General features: G+C 43.0%; 1 protein-coding gene across 3 annotated transcripts in view; it reads left to right on the top strand.

Annotated features, from left to right (window-relative positions):
- SZT2 (SZT2 subunit of KICSTOR complex) overlaps positions 1-23,265 on the top strand; it is an 87,361-nt gene that overhangs the window by 2,437 nt on the left and 61,659 nt on the right. For 2 of the 3 annotated variants that reach the window (XM_053392746.1, XM_053392745.1), the window contains exons 2-7: positions 1,542-1,667; positions 2,192-2,365; positions 4,089-4,259; positions 14,199-14,330; positions 22,307-22,466; positions 23,111-23,217. In XM_053392746.1, coding sequence (XP_053248721.1) covers positions 1,542-1,667; positions 2,192-2,365; positions 4,089-4,259; positions 14,199-14,330; positions 22,307-22,466; positions 23,111-23,217 — 870 coding nt within the window. The remainder of the gene's footprint in view (positions 1-1,541; positions 1,668-2,191; positions 2,366-4,088; positions 4,260-14,198; positions 14,331-22,306; positions 22,467-23,110; positions 23,218-23,265) is intronic. The other variant, XM_053392748.1, reaches the window with a different exon arrangement.

Genomic DNA, 23,265 nt, shown 5'->3' with positions numbered 1-23,265 from the left:
ATACAGCCGTATCTGAATCAGGTTAGCTTGGCTTTTGTAGTCCATGCATTGGCAACCTCAGCACTGCAATGCACTTTGTGTGGGACTGACTTTCTGCTTGGTCCAGAAGTTTCAGCTAATGCAGAATGCAGCTACTAGATGGCAGACTCCATGTGACACCTCTTCTGAAACATCTGCAATGGCTGCCCATGTGCTAAATGGGCCCGTGTCAATATTATTTTGATGAAATACAAAGCCCATGACAACTTAAGGACCACCTGGGCCCTTATATTCCAGCCTGATCACTGAGATCATTCAGAGAACAGCTGTTTGTTGTCCCCTGTGTCTCAGAAGCCAGGCATCAGAGTCATGAGTCCCATTCTATGGAGAGTGGGTGGGCCTTTTGGGACATTATGTCTCTTGGGAACTGGACAGTTCTGGGTAGGGGCTCCGGTAGCCTCCTTGCCAAGCAGCAAAATAGACCCTAGGCTGCTCCTGCTCCTCTCCTCACAATCTGGTGTGATTCCCACCTGTCATGAGGAGGTCTCATAAAGTGTCCCTTGTCTGGTTGCAGAACAGTCACTGCCTCTTAAAGTTGTGCATGTGAGTGTCCCAATAATTCAGGGCAGGGCTGAAGAACCTCTCCCTTCCTTAATTTACTAGGAACCTTATTTCCCTCTTTCCTTCCTGCCCCTTTTTCCTAGTGTGTTGTGGTTTTTCCAGTTAGTAAGCCTGCAAGTAGGGACAGTCTTGTTTTAATGGATTGTATGTAAGTCACTCTGGGAGCCTTTTGGCAGAAGATCAGGAGTACAAATGCTCTTAATAATAGTAATAATGCTTTTCTGCAGAGATTTGGCAGGAATCTTTACTGGTAACTTTGGAACATCTCTTGAACACCTTTTTGTGCTGACAGGCCCATTCAGCTGTTTAATATCCACTACCCCCAAGCATAGCGTGGATTGCCAGTGCCCAGGGTCACATGAAGGGGTAGGGTGGGTGTCTGCATCACCCAGGAGATGACAGCCACATAGATAAGAAAATGAGAGATCAATTCCTGGTTCGCATGGAGAAGCCGTTTTCAACAGAGCCCAGTGATGGAAGCACGTAGCTGTATTGAGGCAGCACCAGGTGTTGATTTTTTGTGCCCCTAACAGTTTTACACCCGGAGCAACTGCCCCTGTGGCTGCCCACGCTATGCCACTGCCTCCAAGATTTGCCAGTCATTATAATGATTATTTTGTATTGCTTTATGCTATTTTATGTTTTATTGTATTTGTAAGTACTGTTGTACACTGCCTTGATATTTTATGAGTGGGTGATGTATGTTTCTATAGATAAAATAGAAAATAATAATTAATAAAAAAATAAATATACCATTTTATTTTATTTTTTGTACATCTTAATCTTTGGGCTCATGCAGCATCTTACGGCAATTGTTGAGTGATATAATCTTTGCCATGCTGTTCTGGCGATATAATGACAAAGAACAATTTGAGACAACATGTGAGTTTCTTACGAAATAATCAAGATGTGAGATTATAGTTCTTTTTTGTTGCTTGCAGGTAGAGGAGGCCGGGCAGGTCTTTCTCTTGATGAAAAAGGATTATCGAATTTCACGCAACGTGCGCCTGGCTTGGTTTCTCAGTCGTTTGCATCAGGTGATCTGGGCAGTGCCTGAATCTGAACTGGTAAGCAAGCTGCACGTAAAGTTTACTTCTGTATGATGACCTCTTAGGCCAGTCAAAGTAGGAAAGCTTTGGACTGATGAACAACATTTAAATTTCTGTGATGTAGGTATGAGGTATCTGAGGGGTGGTCTTAGGTTGCACCCCTTCTGTGATGTATGTATGATGTTTCTGGGGGTGGTCTTGAGCTACAGGATGGGAATTTCAAAAGTCTTTATAAGCCTTTGCACACCATTTTTCTGGGTCCTCCTCCTTTCCTGCGTGTGAGGGGAGTACCCTGTTGCAACAGATCAATAAAGATCAAGCTTACTAGCTGCTTTGCTTCTCAATATTCTCTGGTTGGCCTATGTTATTTTCTCCTACCAATAGGGAACCTGTGTAAGGACTCTATATGGGCTCTTGGATACCCCATAAGAAAAAAGGGCAATTTTTGTTTACAACAGCATCTAGGAAGGAAGATACATCTATAACCGAGCTTTACCCTTTCGTTGTGTCCTGCCTCCATTCCCCCCCATTTTTTTTTTAAGGTGCATTCAGATAATGAGTTGGATATTCTCAGCATCCTTCCAAATAGCTGGCAACCTGACGAGCCTGTTCAGCCCAGGCCATATCTCCTAGTGCCTTCTACACAAGTCACTTTCCTTGCGCGCCAGTACCGTTTTGTGATTGAATTGGATTTGAGCCCTTCTACGGGGATTGTGGTAAGTGTACTAGTTCCTCATCCTGTGTTCCCTGAGCATTTCTGTCATCCTTTTTCCTCATCCTTGCCCTAGAAGTGCTTCTTCATCTTCTTGTCAGCGATAGCATATCTTTGTCTTGGAGAAGAGTCTCCCAGGCTCTATTTTCCTAGGAGTTTTGTCTGCTGGGTATCCTGACTTATTCCTAGTAGAGAGAGCACTTCATACATGTCTCCAGAATATTACATATGGAATGCTCCTATTATTATTTATTGAATTTATATACTGCCCTATACCCGGGGGTCTCAGGGTGATTCACAGAATAAAATCAAGATATAAAACCACAAAATACATAATAAAAACAACAACCCAATAGCCCCCCCCAAAAAAACACATTTTAAAAGGGCATAGGATGTAAATCAGATCAACCAAAGGCCTGGCTAAAAAGGAACATTTTTGCCTGGCACCTAAAGATGTATAACGAAGGCACTAGGTGAACTTCCCTGGGGAGAGCATTCCACAGATGGGGAGCCACTGTAGAGAAGGCCCGTTCTTGTGTTGCCACCCTCTCAAGGAGAAGGCACACAAAGGAAATGTTGATCTCAGGGTCCCGGTAAATTCATATGGAAAGAGGTGGTCCTTGAGGTATTGCGGTCCAGAGCCGTTAAAGGCTATATGGGTCAGAACCAGCACTTTGAATTGGGCCCAGAAACTAATTGGTAGCCAGTGCAGTCAGACCAGGATCGGTGTGATATGCTCAAACCGTCTTGCTCCGGTGAGCAACCTGGCCACTGAATTCTGCACTAGCTGAAGTTTCCGAACCGTCTTCAGAGGCAGCCCTACGTAAAACACATTGCAGTAATCTAACCTTGAGGTTACCAGAGCATAGACAACAGCAGTTAGGCTATCCCTGTCCAGATAGGGGTGTAGCTGAGCCACCATCCAAAGCCAATGGAAGGTTCTCCGGGCTACTGAGGCCACCTGAGGCACCAGTGACAGCAAAGGATCAAGGAGTACCCCAAGCTACGAACCTGCTCCTTCAGAGCAAGTGTAACCACATCAAGAGCAGGTGACCTCCCAGTGCCCTCAGTCTTATCTGGATTGAGCTTCAGTTTGTTGGCTCTCATCCAGTCCATTACCAAGACAAGACACTGGTTCAGCACTTCCACTGCCTCACCTGCAGGTGTAAAGGAGAAATATAGCTGAGTGTCATCAGCATACTACTGACAAGTATACTCGGAACCTCCAGAGAACCCCACCTAGCAGTTTCATGTAGATGTTAAACAACATAGGGGATAGGATTGAACCCTGCGGAACCCCACGTTGAAGGTTCCATGGAGATGAAAAGCATTCCCCAAGTAATACCCAAGTAATGACTATCCAAGTAGAACCACTGCAAAGCGGTGCCACCCACCCCTAGTTCAGAGAGTCGCTCCAGAAGGATACCATGGTTGATGGTATCAAAAGCTGCTGAGAGGTCGAGAACAATCAACAGGGACATGTTTCCCTTGTCTCTCTCTTGAAAGAGGTCAGTTTTTGTGCCAAAACCAAGCCTAAACCCCAATTGAAATGGATCCATAAAATCAGTTTCTTCCAAAAGTGCCTGGATCTGGTCTGGGACCACTCACTCCAGAACCTTGCCCAGGAAAGGGAGATTAGCAACTGGCCGGTAGTTAGTTAGCTGGAAACTCCTGTCTCTGGCACAACTTCAGTAGAAGCTTGATACTATGTCATTTTTCTTCTTCAGGATGACTCTACAGGGGAGATAATTTTCGATGAAGTGTTCTATGCCCTGTCCCGGTGTTTAGTGGGGTTGTTAAAGCCTTTTCGGATCCCAGGCTCGGACATCATCTACCAACCTGAGATCTTCATCACCATCCAAGTATATTCTTCCATCATTGGTCTGCAGACACACCAGGTAGTTATTACGTCTTGTGTTTCACGAGGCTGTTAACATGAGAGACTGCTGATAATGAGAGGTTTCATTACATGTCTAAACAATTGAACATTTGAGCCAGACTCTCTTGTGACATAAATTAACACACTAGGGTGGAAGAATATCAGGAGCTCTAAGCAAGTGTCCTCCTGTTGGCAAACCTTTTTTAATTAAGTCATCATGTTATGTAAATGAGATAGGTTTGCTAAGGATTAGATTAGTTCTGTGTCTTCTTATTTAATCCCACGCCCATGCCTCTGCAAAATCTGTTTTCAATGTTACATTATGTCCTACGGCATGGGTAAGGCTGCTCTTTCTACAAAGGTGCATTTCTGCAGCAAACAGACAAAAATCCTATTGTTGATAAACTTTACCTGTATTGAGCAGTGCATTCATATTGAATTACAGTGGTACTGGAGTTACAGATTGGTTAACTCTTTATTTTATACCATGCACATCTTTTTTAAAAAAATGTCAAAATTGGCAATGCTTTTATGAACCCTGTATATACTATGCGAATTGAACAGGATTGCATGTTTTGTCATATTTTGCATAGCCTTTTAAATTTATTTCTTATTCATTTTCTATCCCACCTTTCCGCAAAGGTGGTGGCACACATGGTTTCCCCCTTCCCCATTTTATTCTCACAACAGCCCAATGAAGTAGGTTCGGGTAAGAGAGTGACTGGACCAAGGTCACTCAGTGAGCTTCCTCTCTGAGAGGGGATTTGGTCTCCCAGGTCCTAGTCCAACACTCTAACCACTACAACCTGTTCTGCTTCTGCCAGTCATAAGGAGTTACTCAGGAGTGTTGTCCCCTAACCACTAGAAATCCTTTGTAGCCTCTCCTTTACATACTGAGGTCTCCCAGAATGGCCCGCACATTTTCAAGCTTATTTTTCACAGCTATAAGGTCGGGGGGAAACCTGCCTTTTAAAACGAATATGGAGATTTTCAAGTTGCTGAATTCTGTGGACACGATTGATTTGTGAATTTCTGTGTGCACAATCGCAAAGCTTGAATATGCTTAACTCTGATTATTGTGAGGTGCTGAGTGTAGTCGGACTTTGCCTCTCCTACTCCTGGCTGCTCTTATTAGAGCTGAGCGGCAATTGTAAGTGCTTCAGTCATTATAAACAGCATTTTTGTCCACATCCACAGCATTTAGTAAATTGTTAGTATTCATACATTCATTACTTGGAAATTATTATCAACAGTTTCTTACTCGTATATTCATGATTAATGGTGTTTGTGTGTTTGCTCTTCCTGCTTCGCCCTCTAGCTACCAGGATAGCTGTGTATGATTTAGAATATATATTTACTCTCACTTGTTTCCTTGATTTGTTTGATTTATGTATCAGGTTGTATGTATACTTGTTGCTAATTTTAGGAGCCTAAGGCAGACAGTGAAAGCAAATAAAATGTTGGGGTGCTGCAATTTTTTTGGCGCCTAGGTGTCAAAAGCTGTTCTGTGAGTATATGCATAGTCCTGTGTTTGCAGAATGCCAGAATAGCAAGCCAATATTAATGACTTTTCTTTTTAGTAATAGAGCTACTTCTTCATCCCGTTCAGTGATCTTTCTTTTGCATGGTGCCTGATAATTTATTTGGCTTCCTCATTTGTTTACATACAAAATGCATGTGCCAGTTTTTCCACTGCGGTGTCCAAAGTAGTTCACAGTATAAAATTTATATTCCACAATAATAACCAAAAGATAAGACCAATAAAGACTTAACTCCTTTCCCCCCTTCCCTTCCTGACTGCCATTAGATTGGAGGATTTCCCCCCAGTGTTTTCCTTCTGTGCCAGGAAAGAGTGAACAAGAACCGCTCACATTACAGACTTAGTGCTCCACTGTTCTTTCGACAACCCCATGAATCCATGGGAGCACCAATTCTGCAACAAACCAGCATTCTCTGTCAGAAAACAAATGGGAAACTAGCTACAACAGGTCAGCCACCCATGTTCACCTATGAAACAGAATGGGAGGAGGTTGCTATTTAAATGAAAAAGAGCATGGAGTGAACCCCTCTCTCTGCTTTACCACACCACCACGTTGTGTCATTTTTTCCTAGCCCAATTCTAGTTCCAGAAATACACTAGGTTGGGAGCAGGGTGGATAGAAAATCAATATATTATATATATTATATATATTCAGATTTTTTAAAATTTTAATCGGATTTATTTATTTTTTAAATCGGATTTTTAAAATAAAATGCTTTTGGAGGAAAAATCTTTCCAAATATAGTTTTCTATTTAAGTTACATTATAGTACAAAGGCTATTCATCAGGAAATAAGGATTTGTTTTAATTTTTTCATGTGTGCTAAAACTCAGTCTAAGCCTTTTTTTTAAATTATTGTTTAACCACATCAGTTAACAAACATGGATACATATGGTATAATGTTATTTTTTAGTTAAATAAATTGTTTAAATTGTTATTAAGGAAATGGTTATTTTTCTCTTTCCAATAAAGTACAGAAGAAAAGTTGTCCAAATATAAGCAGTTAACTTATTAAACCTTGCAGTAATTTCCTAATTTTCTGTCTATGTATTACTAATAGTATAACCAAATCAGTAATTTTTGATATAACTGTAAAAGCTCTGAAAATTTATTATTCCAAAAATGAAATCTTCATCTGGTTTTAAATATTAAGATTATACCAGCAAGAATGTCTTTCTGTAAAAAAATGATTTAAATCAAGTCTTACTGACTCGTGATTTAAATCGTGATTTAAATCAAATCCACCCTGGTTGGGAGAAAGTTGCATATAGCAGCAGAACACAGCACACTTGCTTTCATCTAAGGCAGGGGTGTCAAACTCAAATTCATCGGGGGCCGCATCAGCAGTTTGGTCACCCTCAAAGGGCCGGTTGTATATTGCCAAACACTGTTTATTACACATATGGCAAACACAAGGCATTAACTTTTTTTTAACTTTTCTGACTAGATGGCTGACATCGTTTTCCTGAGGTCAGTCCATCGATGTCTGGCGTTAGGTCTTGTGCTGTAGCAATCCGCAAAACAGCATGGAGGTTATCATCAGTGATGCGTGATCTGAGCTTGGTCTTGTTCAGATTCATGACTGAAAACATCTGTTCACATAGATAGGTGCTCCCAAACATGGACAGAACACGTGCAGCTTGAAGTCGGAGCTGTGGCATCAAAGCAGGGGGGAGGAGACGGTAAAAGTCGTCGACTGTCACATCCTGGAACTTCGCTTTCAGGCTGCTGTTGCACTGAAGTTCTATTAATTCCATTTGAAGGTGATGTGGTGCACTGTCAACATCGATGTTGAAGGGATTGGCAAAGCTGGTAAAGGTTAAGTTTTGTTCTTTAAAGTCAGAAAAGCGTCGATTGAATTCATCAATCAGCCGATTCACTTTGGTACCCAATCGAGCACATGAAAAAGTACCTGGGAATGAGGTTGAGATGCTCTGGCAGATAGGAAAGTGGGCAAGACTGTCTTTTTCAAGCTGTGACTTCCATAGGCGCAGTTTCTCCTGGAAAGCTGTTATTGCCTCATACATTGAGGTTATGACTTGTTTGCGGCCCTGCAGCCTCAGATTCAGTTGGGCGAGATGCTCTGTTATGTCACACAACATGGCAAAATCGCACAGCCAGTTTGGATCTGACAGTTCTGACAAGGGCTTCCCTTTACTTTGCATAAAAAGAGTAATTTCTTCCAAAAGCTCAAAAAATCTCTTGAGAACTGTGCTCCTACTCAGCCACCTTATTTCTGTATGGTATGGCACATCTGTATGTTCCATGTCCACCTCCTTCAAAAATTGTTGGAACTGACGATGATTCAGACCCCGTGCACGTAGAAAATTCACTGTTTTTGTGACTGTGGACATTATGTTATCCAGTTGCAGAACCTTGCCACACAGAGCTTCTTGGTGGATAATGCAGTGATAAGTTATCAGCGGCGTGTGGCAATTACTTTTTTTCATTTTCTCTTTTAACAGTCCAACCAAGCCATTTCTCTCCCCACACATTGCTGGAGCGCCATCAGTAGTAAGTCCCACCAACTTTTCCCAAGGTAATTTCATTTTATTTACGGATTCCTCCACTGCATTGAAGATGTCCCTCCCAGTTGTTGTCCCATACATGGCGACCACATCCAAGAGCTCCTCACTGACCGACAAGTCTTCCTTCACACCTCTTACAAAAATAGCTAGATGAGCTGTATCAGTATTATCAGTGCTTTCATCAACAGCTAATGAAAATGCCAGATAACTGCATGCCTCTTCAGCCAACTTTGTTTTAAGATTACAGGCTAGGTCCCTGACTCGGTCTGTGATGGTGTTTCTTGACAAGCTGACATTGTTAAAAGCCTGTCTCTGCTCAGGGCACACCTGTTCACATACCTTCAGCATACACTGCTTTACAAATGCACCTTCTGAAAAGCATTTTGAAGCTCGCGCAATTTCTTCAGCCACAAGATAGCTGGCTTTCACTGCTGCATCATTTTTTGCTGTCATTTTTGCAAAAATATTCCGTTGCGAATACAGGCTACCTTTTAATTCTTGGACCTTTTGTTGCTTTTCCTGGTGGCTAAGGTTAGCAAATTTGGCTCCATGTTTGGTCTCAAAGTGCCGGCGTAAATTGTATTCCTTCATCACTGCCACTGCCTCATAGCAAATAAGACATACTGGCTTGTCTCCATTAATCACAAACATGTATTCACTTTCCCATCTCTCCTGAAATTGCCTTCCCTCTGCATCAACTTTTCTTTTCTTGGACATTTTTGGGTTATTTGATTGTAGTTTATGGTCCCTATACCACTGTAAAGGGACATGGAAGTGGTCAGTATATCCAAAGTTTACCGCTCAGACTTTTAAGCAGAATAATAAGCAGACCCTCCCTAATAAGCCACATGACTTGTGTTTGACACCCGTGCCTTAGGTATTGTTGCTTCAGGGAATTATACACGGCTTTATACACGGGAATTATACACGGTTGGATGGCGGCTAACAGATTGAGGTTGAATCCTGACAAGACAGAAGTACTGTTTTTGGGGGACAGGAGGTGGGCAGGTGTGGAGGATTCCCTGGTCCTGAATGGGGTAACTGTGCCCCTGAAGGACCAGGTGCGCAGCCTGGGAGTCATTTTGGACTTGCAGCTGTCCATGGAGGCGCAGGTCAGTTCTGTGTCCAGGGCAGCTGTTTACCAGCTCCATCTGGTACGCAGGCTGAGACCCTCCCTGCCTGCAGACTGTCTTGCCAGAGTGGTGCATGCTCTGGTTATCTCCCGCTTGGATTACTGCAATGTGCTCTACGTGGGGCTACCTTTGAAGGTGACCCAGAAACTACAACTAATCCAGAATGCTGCAGCTAGACTGGTGACTGGGAGCGGCCGCAGAGACCACATAACACCGGTCTTGAAAGACCTACATTGGCTCCCAGTACGTTTCCGAGCACAATTCAAAGTGTTGGTGCTGACCTTTAAAGCCCTAAACGGCCCTGGTCCAGTATATCTGAAGGAGCGTCTCCACCCCCATCATTCTACCTGGACACTGAGGTCCAGCACTGAGGGCCTTCTGGCGGTTCCCTCACTGCGAGAAGCAAAGCTACAGGGAACCAGGCAGAGGGCCTTCTCGGTAGTGGCGCCTTCCCTGTGGAACACCCTCCCACCAGATGTCAAAGAGAAGAACAACTCCCAGGCTTTTAGAAGACATCTGAAGGCAGCCCTGTTTAGGGAAGCTTTTAATGTTTGATGTATTTTAATATTCTTTTGGAAGCCGCCCAGAGTGGCTGGGGAAGCCCAGCCAGATGGGCGGGGTATAAATTATTATTATTATTATTATTATTATTATTATTATTATTATTATTAATCCCGTGAGTCCTGTATCTAGCAGTATTTTGCTTTTGTCTTCCCAGTACCCACATGCATCACGCCAATTTTATTCCAGGCAGTAAGTACTGGTACCTTACTCAAGACTGGTTAACGTGCTGTAACTACCAAAGCCTGATTTCCCATACGTGCTTTCGCGTGTGTGGGTGGCATTTTAATCTGCATTAGTGACTGACAAGGTGAAACTGGAGCAGGGTAGTGATTCTAAATCACCACCGCATTCAGAATAAAGGTTTGCCATCGACTGGTGTATTTGTCTCATCAGTATTGTAACAATTCGATTCGGACCATTGGTCCATCTAGCCCGGCACTGCCAGGCACTGACTAGCAGCGGCTCTGCAAGGGTTAAGGCAAGAGTCTTTCCCAGCCATATCTGGCGACAGTGAGGGTTGAGTACGGCTGACTAGCAGCGGCTCTGCAAGGGTTAAGGCAAGAGTCTTTCCCGCGCTAAACAGCCTCTCCCCAGCGAGGGGTTGCTCGCAGAGCACAAATGGTCACGTTCAGACCAATCCACAAACTCCTTATGTTGCGTTAGCGGCTGATGTGGATCGGTAGCCTGCAAATAGTTTAAACTGCCACTTCTTGAACAATAGACCCTGCGACAGGAGTAACCACTCTATTATGTCGACAAGCAAGGTCGAAGTTCCACTGGGATTTATTTAAGTGTTTGCTCCGGAGGAAGCGGTTTGCGGATCGTGGCCCTAATGCAATTCCCAGCTAGTTTCCCCATCCCAATTTAATTATCCTTATGGGATTTTTATGATTACCAGGAGCTTTCCTCGCCTTGCAACTGCCTCTCTGCAAAAAGTGAACACGTGCCTTGGGAGGAACGAGACTTCTTTAGAAACCAGCACGCTTTTTCGTGTGGTTGCTGCTGGTGCCAACCGGGGAGGCGCGGAGAGAGGAACCTATAACTTGATAACAACTGCTTTTCGGAGAAAGCTCTGCAGAGCGAGCCGCTAAGCAGGCGTGAATCCGGCGCTCTGATCCCCCCGCTCGGCTGGCGCGCCAAAACTCCACCGCCCGAAAAGGGAAAGTCCTCTGTCGCCTCGCCATTGGCTAGCAGGAATGGTCGTGGCTTGCTATTGGGCAGCGTGGAGGGGAGAGCCCTCCTTTAGGAACGTACTTTGGCTTGTCTGGCATTTTTCTCTCCTGGGTGGGGGGGAGAAAGAGGTGGGACGGCGCGTGCCTCCTTTCCCGCTTTGCTGCTCGTGCGGAGGGAAAGCCCAGCCTTGTTTGCACAACCTCGAGCCAGTCAGTCACGTAAAAGCATCAGCCCGCCCCCGGGGCCGTCCTCCTTTTCTCTGAATGTGCGGTGCTGCCACCCCGCCTCCCCGCCCCGGTCTTTCCCTCAATGAATACACACAAGCTTTCTCCTTAAAAAAAAAAAGCGCTGGCAGCCGGCAGCGGCTACGCGGGCCGCATGAGGAGGTCTGCCGGGCCGGATTTGGCCCGCGGGCCTTGAGTCTGACACCCGTGATCTAAGGAATAGTTCCCACATTTTATAGGCAAATGAAACAGTTGCATGAATGAAGCTTACAATATCAGTCCTGCGACACATTATATGTGGCTGCCCTTCCTTGTCTAGTTAGGTTCAGGGAGACTGGAGAGACAACCCTAGTTTGTTGGCTGCCTTGCTCAGTGGGCGAAGCACAATTGTTCCAAGTGTCTCTAAGAAACTCTGTATGGGTTGACTGCGCACAGTCCTGAGAATGCGTCTTAAGGTTCTTGAAATCCAAAGATTCTCACCCACAACAAGGAATCAGGTTGAAATAGCAAAGCTTTTGTTAATTACAGGGCGGTAGAAAAGGTACTCAATTTTGAATTTATTAATGCAGTGCAGCTTATAAAGATTAAATCTCGGGTGTATTTGATCTAATACCCCATATGCATTTGTAACCTTAAAGACAAAAAATAAGTTCTTTCGAAGGAAAAGTTAATATTATATTAACAAAATATTTTTAAAAATGATGGGGTGAAAGCACACCCATTTGATATGGAAATCCAGAAGACAGAACAGAGATTCAGTTACATATACAGTGCTCAGATGATAATTCCTGCAGCTCTGTGTGTGTGTTTGTAAGCCTGGACCAGAAGCTCGGTTCCAGAATCTATACCTTTTAGGATGATACTCAGCTGTTTTGGTGGGATCGCAAGCCCTGCTCCTAGAAGCACAAGAAGACAACGGAATCCTTTACCTAAGCTGTTTCATCAAGTGCTGCAATGAGATGCAGAGCATCCCGTAGTTAGGAGAAATGGGTATTACTGTAAGGGGCCAACATTTGGTTTTGGGTCTTGTAGGTTTGTATAGAAGAGGGGGAGGGATTTTGTGATGTTGGGGAATCAAGAAGAGCAAGGAGGGGTTTCTCGCAACCTTCTAAAAAAAAGGGCAAGGTTCAAGAAGTTAAAAGGTAAAGACATCCCAGAATGCCCATGTGATATATTTGATGTTTATGCCTGGTTTATCAGGAAACTTGAAGTAACCTCTGTACGTATAGCCAGTTCTTACCAGTTTCTGCCTTGTTGCAACCAAGTCAGGCAGTTGGATTTTTAAACTCGTGTCACGAAACAAGAGTAAGGGTCAAAGTGGGAGTGATCCTAGCGTGCTGCACTGGTCTTGCCAACTTCTCAGATTGTCTGTGAATCAAAGAATAGGCTACCCAGACTACTGTGATAGTTCTCTGCCCATGATTCTCCACTTCTCTTGTCTATAGAAGAGAATGAGGCGGCAGGCAATAGGAGAGGTGAGACTCTGATAGCTGGCTTGGATTCCTGGGTTATATTATTTCTGGCACATCTTCTAACTTAGTCATGCAGTGCTTTAGGGGTAGAATAATAGTGTTCTTTTAAAAGATTCCTTGAGGTTGTTAACATACCTAGTGCTTAATTCAGCTGGCACAGAATGTAGGTTCCTGGCATGGTGCAAAGTAGCAAAAGTGAGAAACTGCAAAAATGTGGAAGTCTTGAATGAGCAAAGGAAAGTCTTCGGTTTCATTTCCCATATCTGTCACCTGGTAACTCTGCTGAATGTTGAAACACCAAAACGAACCTTGGGAAAATTAGGTTGTAAAATGTACATGCTATTTTGAAATTCTGAAACATGATGAACCCAATTTCTAAGGCAGGCAGCCAGCCAGAGGAGAGAAGTTGCAACACAATGGCTTGTTTGAAGACGGGGATATTTGAATGAAAATTGGTGTTCATTTTCAGGACATAGCCATGTATTTCAAGTTCAGACATCAGATTGACTCCCATGGCTATTTTAAGGAGAGGGAAGAGAGGCGCAAAATATACATCTTCATCGTTCTACCTTTCTCCTGTGTTCAGGCATGAGTGCCCTTGCTTGTGTATCTAAAGCAGCAGCAGCAGCATCCACACACAAGCAGATCTGAGGAAAACTCAATACTTGCAGAAGTACCAATAAAAAATAAAAAAATCTTTCAGAAAACCCCCCAACAAGGCAGACCTCTCAAGCAGCCTGAGGACTCAACATGCTTAGTTGCCAGGGAATGTGGATTGACTGGGTTGGGGATGTGGAAGAAGGAAAATAGGTAGCAAGGGGAATCAAAAAGGGTATCCTGGAATACAGCATGACTGGCTTGCTGGAACACTGAACAAGAACATTCTACACTGCAACGTTTCATGGCAGGTCCCACCTGCAGTGTTATATTTAAAGGAACAATTCTTGAAAACTGATTTGCTAGCATAATATACAATGTCGTAGATAGTTTATCTTGATGAATTTTGAGCTGGAAATTATCTCCAGGAGATATAATTTACTGTTTTGTCCTGGGAAACCTAGTTGAAATTTGCCTATATGCCACAGCAGCTTTTGTAGGAAGCTTTTATCTCCATAAAATTTTGCGCATTTCTGGCTCCAAACATCATTTGTAGAATTTCACCTTTTTAAAAAAGAACAACAACAAAACCAACAACTGCTTGCTGGTGAATTGTTGCAATCCACTGTTAAGATTTTCTGAGGTTTTGATGGTGGATCACTTGCCTCAGGATGCATCAGAGTACTTTAATTGGAACAAATAAGGATTTCCATTGTCTCTGGCCCAGGTACTATTCCAAGGTTGTCTGCTGGATGAGACCAAAACAGAGACCTTCCTGCAGCAGGTTTATACACGGCTGTGCACCTTTGAGAACAAAGTGGCTGAGATGCTCCAGCAGCAGTATGAGCCCAAAACTCAGGTGAGAAGACTACTTTCTGCTGCTTTGAATGAGTGGGAGTTTTTGTATTATTTGCTCATCCAGTCTATGAAGCCACCCATCCCAAGAGTAGCCAGCATGGTACACTCTGGATGTATGCCATTGACTGTGCTGGCTGGGACTTGCATAAATGATGAAAGACCTGAACCAGCTATTTCCATAGAGAGAGTGGGTTCTTTCTTCTTCTTTTCTTTTTTAAGGAAAATGCCCTTTGTGTAGGATTCTTGTGCAGCCTTGCAGATAGGTGTTACCATACTTTTCCATGTATAAGACGCCCCCTATTTTGGGGGCTGCAACCAATCACCAGGCCCCACAATGCGCTGCCCGTGTATAAGATGAGCCCTGTTTTTAAACATTATTTTTGAGTAAAAAACCCTAGTCTTATACACGGAAAAGTATGGTACTTATTTGTTTCTTGTATTTACTAGCAGCTTTTCTGAGAATGTTAAATGCATATGTATTTGTCATTTATGACTAAGTGAGTAGCTGAAAAAGAAGGGTTACAAACTAACTTGCTTGCTAGTATACATGATGCAAATCTCACCCTAGCCATGAACTAACTAGGTGCCTTTTATACAGGCTGCCATCTTTCAGCCTATGTTATTGCAATAATAGAAGCCTACCTTACAGGATGGTGCTAAGGAAACTGAAGATGGCATTGTAAACTGCCCTGTTGAATCGCGTTCGAATCAAGGCAAACAAGCGGATGGTGTTTTTGAGATCCTCATCTGAACTCCAAGGCTGCTTTTTGAGAGTGCCTTGAAACCCATGTGTGTCTCTCTTTTATTGAATCTTACAAAAGCATGGCCACACATATGTTAGTGGCTGATTGGTTAAAATACAAACAAAGAGGCTAGTTCCTTATTGGTTAACATAGGTATAAGGAGGGGTTACCCAAAATCCATTAATCTCCAGTTCTTCAAAGGGTCTTTTGCTAATGGACCTTAGACAAGTATCTAAGCTTTTAATCCACCTAGATTTATGATTGATTATATTATGTCTAAATCAATTACTAATGTTATGATCAGAATATAAAAACAACTAATTAATTATACACTGAAGGAAAACAGATCATTGTAAACTTAATGTGACCTGAGTGAAAAAAGAGTGGAATGCAAAGAATGGAATTTGTGTGTGTGTGGCACATCTTTACACAGCGTGTATATGAGAGAGAAGCAGAGAAAGATTTTAAGGTTCAAAAGCTTAAGAAGGTAGCTAAGAAAAGTTTCCCAGAATGCCACAGAAAAGAACCAGTGTTTTACTATACTGGCACATAAAGAGAACATCTCTACATCTCCTCCTTTCTTTTCTTATTTGCGAAATAAGGCAACTTGTGGAATGAAGCAGCAGTACTTTAGGATCAGTGGTTTGCCATCGAATCCCAAAATAATACTGCGAGGGTGGATGGGGCTTGAGTACTTCAGGATTATTGGTTTGCCAGTAAATCCCAAAATAATTCTACCCACATTTCCCCTTTTTGTTTATTATTGGCATTGCCATTTCGAATAATAGGCAGCGAGGAGAGCGCTCGGTGGGTCAGGAGGAGAAAAAAAGCGAGAGAAAAGATTTGTAAGGCTAGGAATGCATTGGAGGAAGCAAAAGAACAAAATTAATATACATACAATTATTATGGCATAATAAAAAAGACTACGAAGCCAAGTAAAATTAGGCAACCAGCCAGTGAACCACAGAAAAATAGAATCCCAGAAACCAGAGAACCCAACATCCTGTTTAATATGATGGGTAAGATTTTGCAAATGAGAAATTTGACGTTGAACGGCTTTTGAATTGTCAGTGATGTTAAAACAGCACATATCTGCGACTTGCTCACAGCCATAATGATGAAGCATAAGAAGGTAGTCGATAGCAGCTCTGTTTTTGAATAAACCATTGTGAAGTTCAGCTTGCTCTGTGTTGAGAAGGTGAAGTGCTCGAGAAGTAAAATTCAGGGCTTTTGCTGCAGAACAAGCTAGAGAGTTAATATTTCTGCTATTACGTACAGCCAATCCTGGAACACCTAAAAGAGAAACAGCTAAAGAGATATATTCAGACCTACTGGGAAGAGAGACAAGATCATCACAATTATCAGACAATTCAATATTGCGACTATATCGATTGTGAAATAGATGATGCTTTTCAGGCAATATGATAGACAAGCGGCTTAAACAGCAAGGTGTACCGTGGCTAATGTTTGCAGGAATATAATTAAACGTATAGCCAGGACATGACCAAAACCAACCTGCAGGTAGCTCTGTGTATTTATACACATAAGAGACATTCACATAAGCAGAGCAATTAAAATTATCCTTGCCCATTTTCACACAGTTGGATTTTGTGCAATTCACCATGCGAGCACAAGTAACATTATAAGATGCCACATATGGTGTTGATAAATCAATAGCCAAAGGTGGTCGTTTACGCACTTGAGTTCCCCAGACAATATAGGCAGAGTACCCAAGGTTGCGGAGAGAATCATTTTGAGGCAAGGATGAAAAAAACCATGTATCATTTTGTATGTCAAAAGGATCATGGCAGACAGGAATGAGGCAGGTTCCGAGGATATCGGCTATTGCCAGCTTCTGAGTCAAACAAAAAGAAGAAACATTGAGGGTTTTTGCAAAAGATTCCCACACATTCGGTGGTGTGGAAGCACTGTTGGGAGGAGCAGAAGCAGAAAGAGGCAAAAACAAAACACTGATAATGAGCACTATCATGGAATTAATATTAAGGCACGATATAATGCACAAGAGTAAATTAGCAGGGCTTGCTTCAAGCTGCTGTTCACTTCTAAACTGTTCAGCCTGAAGAGAAAGCGATTTTATTTGACCCCACGTCACTGGGGCATTAGGATTTCCCCGCTTGCGAGTCCTGGGAGGGCTGGACGTCGCATCTTGGGTGATCTGAAGTTGGCGTCGGAACTGAGGCAGTGGATCCTGAAGTGTCTGTTGCCATGCCATGGTACAGGCGGACGCAGCGAGCGGGAACCCAGCAAGTACCCTGTGGAGTAGAAACTGCAGCATAACCCTTACCCCATGTAATTAATTTTACTGGTTCACTCCATATATTGGAGGGTAGCATTTTATAACGGACCAGCGGAGCTGGAAGAACTTCCTTCTGCTGAAAATGCTTCTGAAGGCGTGTATAGGATTGATGATCCTGTATAGAAATATTCAAATGGTTGAGAGTAAAGAGAACACTAGCCAGCCAACCTTCCTTTTCTGAAAGAGAGGTTGGAATTCCGGCCTTCATTTCCTGCCTGTTCAGCGCAGATTTAAGGGTGCGATGCGCACGTTCAATTATCGCTTGACCTTGAGAATTGTAAGGGATTCCAAACAAATGATGAATATCCCATGTTTCACAAAACTGAGCAAAGCCTTTTGCACAATATGCTGGGGCATTGTCAGTTTTTAGAGAATGAGGCTTGCCCATAACTGACATGTTACGAACGAGATGATTGATCCATACAGGGCTAGTAGATTTCCAGCTGAGGGGAAGAGCATGTTTTACTCATTCAATTGGATAGTAGCATTTAATTGTTGCAATAAATCTCTTCCCCACAAATTGAGGTGGATGTTTAGCACACAGGGCTGAATATATGCAATAATTTCAGAACTGTCTGGCAGAGAGACAGGTAGCCACTGTGCGCTTTTACAAGAAGTCTGGTTACCACCCACACCCCACACTGTAGGAGCAGATTCTAAGGGCCATGTGGGGTCCCAACAATTACTGGAAATGACAGAAACGTCAGCACCTGTGTCAATCAAGCCTTCTATAATTTTCCCATTGATGTTATACTTACGAAGAAGTTTTTGTCGTCCAATTCTCTGTGTCACAGCCAGTAGCTGTGGGGGAATAGAAGAAGAGAGCTCGTGCAAATTATTATCAATAGCTGATATGACATTAGGTGGAGAAGGAAGCATTACCAATTGTGCCAAAGACTCACCCTTAGTTAACTGCATTGGCATAAAGCTCCAGAATTGTATCATAATTGTACCTACATAATCATGATGTAAAACACCTGGAATAACCTGGATTCCTTGTTTTGCCGCAGAAAATTTAGGCAAAATTAAACCTGTGACTGTAGAAGGGAGTGGACCTGCCATTTGGCTAGGCATGATCACAATTTCACCAGGCAAGGCAGTGTCTTTGGTTTCTTGATTGATCAAATCAATAGCAAATTCAAAAGGCACAATTTTAGAAACTTTTGCAACAGCAGAAACTAAGGGTGGGGAACTCTCTAATTTTCCGGGCCTGAGAGTTGGGCCCCTAAGGAGTTTCCCTGAGACCTACATTGATTTGCCCAATGATACCCTTTTCCACACTTTGGACATTTTTTTGAAGGTCTGGTAGTAGTATTTGCAGTAGTATTTTTATTTGCACCTCCGCCAGGGGCCCTGCACTGCTTAGCAAAATGGCCAGGGCGCTTGCAATTGAAGCAATTACCTGTAGGCCTGTTATTAGTTTGGATTGCAGTGGCAAGTAAAAACATAGCATGAGATTGACTCCCTATTTCTGTACATGATTGTATCATATCTGCAAGACTATATTTTGAACGACTTATGACAGATTGTAACACTTTCCTAGAATCAGTATTAGCATTCTCAAAGGCTAATTTTTTCATCAACTCATTCTGAGCTGTTTCATTATCTATCTGTCTAGAGATTGATTCTTTTAATCTATCAATAAATTGATGGTAAGGCTCTGAGTGTTGCTGCTTAACATTTACAAAGGAGTTCAGAGGCTGCCCTGAGACAGGGACTTTCCGAATGGCGCGCTGGACACAGGTCGCAGTGCGGCTAAAATGCGAAGCTGACAATAATGCTTGTGCAGCCAAGCTATCGAATGGGGCAGATCCAAAAAGTTGACTAGCTGTATGCATTGGATCAGCCAGAGCTATCGCACCATGTTTAAATTCACTTTCAAAGACCACATATTGTGCAGGGGATAAAATCATATGCATAAGATCTTTCCAATCATTAGGAGACATTACATAAGAAGTTGATATACTTTCCAACATTCCCATAACATACGAAGATTTCAGCCCTGAATCAGCGATAGCCTTCCTGAATTCCTTCATTATGGAATAAGGAAGTTTATCATGAAGTACTTCTTGCTGTGCAGTCCCTGGGATAGGCTGATAACTGAAAGGGAAAAGTGACGGCATTTCCCCAGACCAGGCAGACTGCTCCTCTAGAGACAAAAGACCTTCCTGTTTAGCTTGAGTAATCCCAGCACGGACAACCCCATAAACATTTGTAACATTGGAATGCACCGGGGGGAGAGAAGGAAAAACGACAGACTGAGACGCAGCTTCTGCAGATCTCACAGGCATAGGCAGAGGAGGGGCAGGCAGAGAAGGGGGAGAGAGGGGAATTGTAGTAATCTGACACGGAGCTGCTTCGAGATGAGAGAAGGAGGAGGGGGGTGAAGTCAAAGGAGGCAAAATTTGTGGGTACGGTGGAGGATTCTCTACTGAAACAAGGGGTGTAGGAATTAAAGAAGACGGCGCTCCTAATTTACCAATAGCATTTGCACATTTTTGCCAAGTGAGCAGGCAATTGATTGGAGCCCTTGGCTCAGAAAAAAGCGTTTTTCCAATTTTTTGCCAGGTCTCTATGTCCAGAGATCCTTTGTCTGCATAAAACGGACATTGGAACATTATTTCCATTAACATTTGTTCAATTTCTTTTAAGGAAATTTGAACACCATCCCCCTTTTGCTTGACTAATTTAAATAATTCATTTGCGTGAGCTTTTTGACCTTTAGATAGATCCCCTCCCATACCTATGAAATAGCGCGCTGAGACTTTTTTCCAGTCGGGTTAAGTATGAGGTTTCCTAGCTCTGCAAGGGACCTGGTACCTTACTTCGTCGATATCACGTCGGGGTCACCAGATGTTGAATCGCGTTCGAATCAAGGCAAACAAGCGGATGGTGTTTTTGAGATCCTCATCTGAACTCCAAGGCTGCTTTTTGAGAGTGCCTTGAAACCCATGTGTGTCTCTCTTTTATTGAATCTTACAAAAGCATGGCCACACATATGTTAGTGGCTGATTGGTTAAAATACAAACAAAGAGGCTAGTTCCTTATTGGTTAACATAGGTATAAGGAGGGGTTACCCAAAATCCATTAATCTCCAATTCTTCAAAGGGTCTTTTGCTAATGGACCTTAGACAAGTATCTAAGCTTTTAATCCACCTAGATTTATGATTGATTATATTATGTCTAAATCAATTACTAATGTTATGATCAGAATATAAAAACAACTAATTAATTATACACTGAAGGAAAACAGATCATTGTAAACTTAATGTGACCTGAGTGAAAAAAGAGTGGAATGCAAAGAATGGAATTTGTGTGTGTGTGGCACATCTTTACACAGCGTGTATATGAGAGAGAAGCAGAGAAAGATTTTAAGGTTCAAAAGCTTAAGAAGGTAGCTAAGAAAAGTTTCCCAGAATGCCACAGAAAAGAACCAGTGTTTTACTATACTGGCACATAAAGAGAACATCTCTACACTGCCCTGTAATCTTCAGAGGAAGGCCTGTAGAGAAATTTAATAAGCAGCAACCACAACAACAACCACAACCACAACATGTGGAAAAGGGTTTAAACACGTCTAAAAGTACTTTGTAAATGCTATGTAACAGTAACTCTCTTCCAGTTTACAACTGTTTCCCTGCTTGGTCACATGTAGGTGATTATTGCATCCCCATAACCAACCAAATGACTGCCCTGCCCTGTATAAGCATAAAGTTTGGAGATACCTGGGCAAGTGGTGGTGTCGCCCTCACTTTCCCTTGCAGCTTAGGCACTATATTTTACATAATTGAATGTCATTGCAGCAAAAATTGCTTCCTGTTAGGAGCAAGACACATGCTCATCAGAGATGTCCCATAGAAATGCTGACTAGATTACTGTGAGATCAAATTGTTGGCTGGAGAATAGGAAAGTTCTTAAAGTTCCTGTTGAGAATTAGAATGAGCCTGTTCGGAGAAGAGTTTTGTTTGGCAGGCACAGCACTGCACCTGAAACAAATGATTTAGCTGCATGTGTGTGAAGAGGAATTAAAAAGCAAGAAGGGATTTTTAATAAGATCCTGAGAGCAACCACAAATGTTTTTTTTATTAAAGGTACCTTGAATCCTCTCCATGAGCACATGACTTAACTGTCATTTCATTTTTCTGTGCTGCAGAGAGATTCAACACCTCTATCCACCCTCATTTTTGGAGCTGGCTTACAAGTTGTTGTATAGAGAGGTAGCTTCCCCTGTGGTTTCTGGAGCAATTGCTTTGAAAGCAGAGTTAGCTCTTTCTAAGCACAGGATCAACATAACTGAAACTTAGTAGGATGGGATGTGGGGTTGTTGGCCTCAGGCAGAGGCTGTGCCTGAAACTGTTGAAGCATGTGCTGACACCAGCAACTGGCAAAAGTAGATGACTCTATGATTTCCCAAATGAAAAAGCTTGTGTGTCTGTCTGAGGGCTGTCATGTGTGCTGGGATGGGTTTTCAGGTTTTTGCTGATGCTATTTCCCTGCAGAAATCTTGCAATAAAAAACCTGAAAGTAACTGTGGATACTAACAATACAGGTTGGGGCTGTCAGAGGTTGCTCAAAACAATCCCGCTGTGAGGGAACACTTTGATTTGATTGAAAACTTGCTTCTCCCTACAGCTACCCTTGGGCACACTTTGGTACAGACCCAACTCCCCTCTGTTTTGGGGACTGTGGATTAGAACACCAGGGAATGTCACTTCATACGATGCTAGGCAAAGGTGGTCCTGAAAATTCTTTTCCATTCACTTTATAAACCTGATTTTGGAGTCTACCAGATGTGCAAGAGGCACTTGTTGAGCCTGGGTAAAATGGGCTTTACTTGGAGGAGAGGCCTTTGGGCACTTGCAGGTGAGCGAAGGGGAGGCTCACAGTTTTAGCTCATAAGAACTTGTCTTGTTGCAGGTGGACCTGTCCTCCCTTAACCAGGAACGTCTTTGTGACCCCCAGGAGCCTTCGGGGAGGAAACTGGGCGTCTCTATGGTCACTGCTGACGTCGGACTTGTCACTATGATTCGGCAGGGGATTCTGGCACTTCAGCTGCTGCCATCCAACTCCAGTGCAGGTTAGTTTAAAGGTCTTCCTGAAGGTGGGATTGCTAGGGAAAGCATGGGGGGGGGGGTTGCGGAAGTTTCAAAGCCATCCGTTACATGTGAATGACCCAAGGGAGCTGAGAGGAGCCTTAGCCTGGCTCTGCCCAAGAGTATACAAGACTGAAAAGGTGATCCACTTTTCGAGGCTTAACATATCATGAGGTTTTGAGTCTTGGCCTTTCTCTGAAAGTCAAGGTTGTTCCCACTACAGCGGACTTTACCGCTTGATCGTCTTGCCTCGGGCTGCTCCCTAGGTGCTATCTGAACAACGTAGCAAAACTTTTCTTACAGCTTTCAGTCTACCTGGGGAAAGGTAGAACTTTTCCTTTCTTTTTTCAGAATTGTCACATATGCATTTTGTGGGTCTTTTTTGGAATGATTATATATACACCACACACACACACACACACACAGAGAGAGAGAGAGAGAGAGAGAGAGAGAGAGAGAGAATAAATCCTCTTGTGAATCTGAGGAAGCTACTGCATGCCTCCTCTAGAATTAAAGTAGCCATTCTCTAACCCCTATCCATCAATTGTACGTCTCCCTTGGGATTTAACTCTTAGATTCCTTTTAGAATGCCTGCCCTCTCCCACTGCTAATATTTGTTTGTTTGCAGGGATTATCGTGATCACAGATGGTGTCACCAGTGTCCCAGATGTAGCAGTCTGTGAGACTCTGCTCAACCAACTGCGCAGTGGGACTGTGGCTTGTTCCTTTGTTCAGGTACTGTGGAAGTGTGCTGGTGACAGGCACATTAGTTCTTTACTGTGC

The sequence above is a fragment of the Podarcis raffonei genome, chromosome 6 (genome assembly GCF_027172205.1).
Source record: "Podarcis raffonei isolate rPodRaf1 chromosome 6, rPodRaf1.pri, whole genome shotgun sequence".
Lineage (NCBI taxonomy): Eukaryota > Metazoa > Chordata > Lepidosauria > Squamata > Lacertidae > Podarcis > Podarcis raffonei.
The sequence above is the reverse complement of the archived record's forward strand: the minus strand, read 5'-3'. Positions and strand labels throughout refer to the sequence as shown.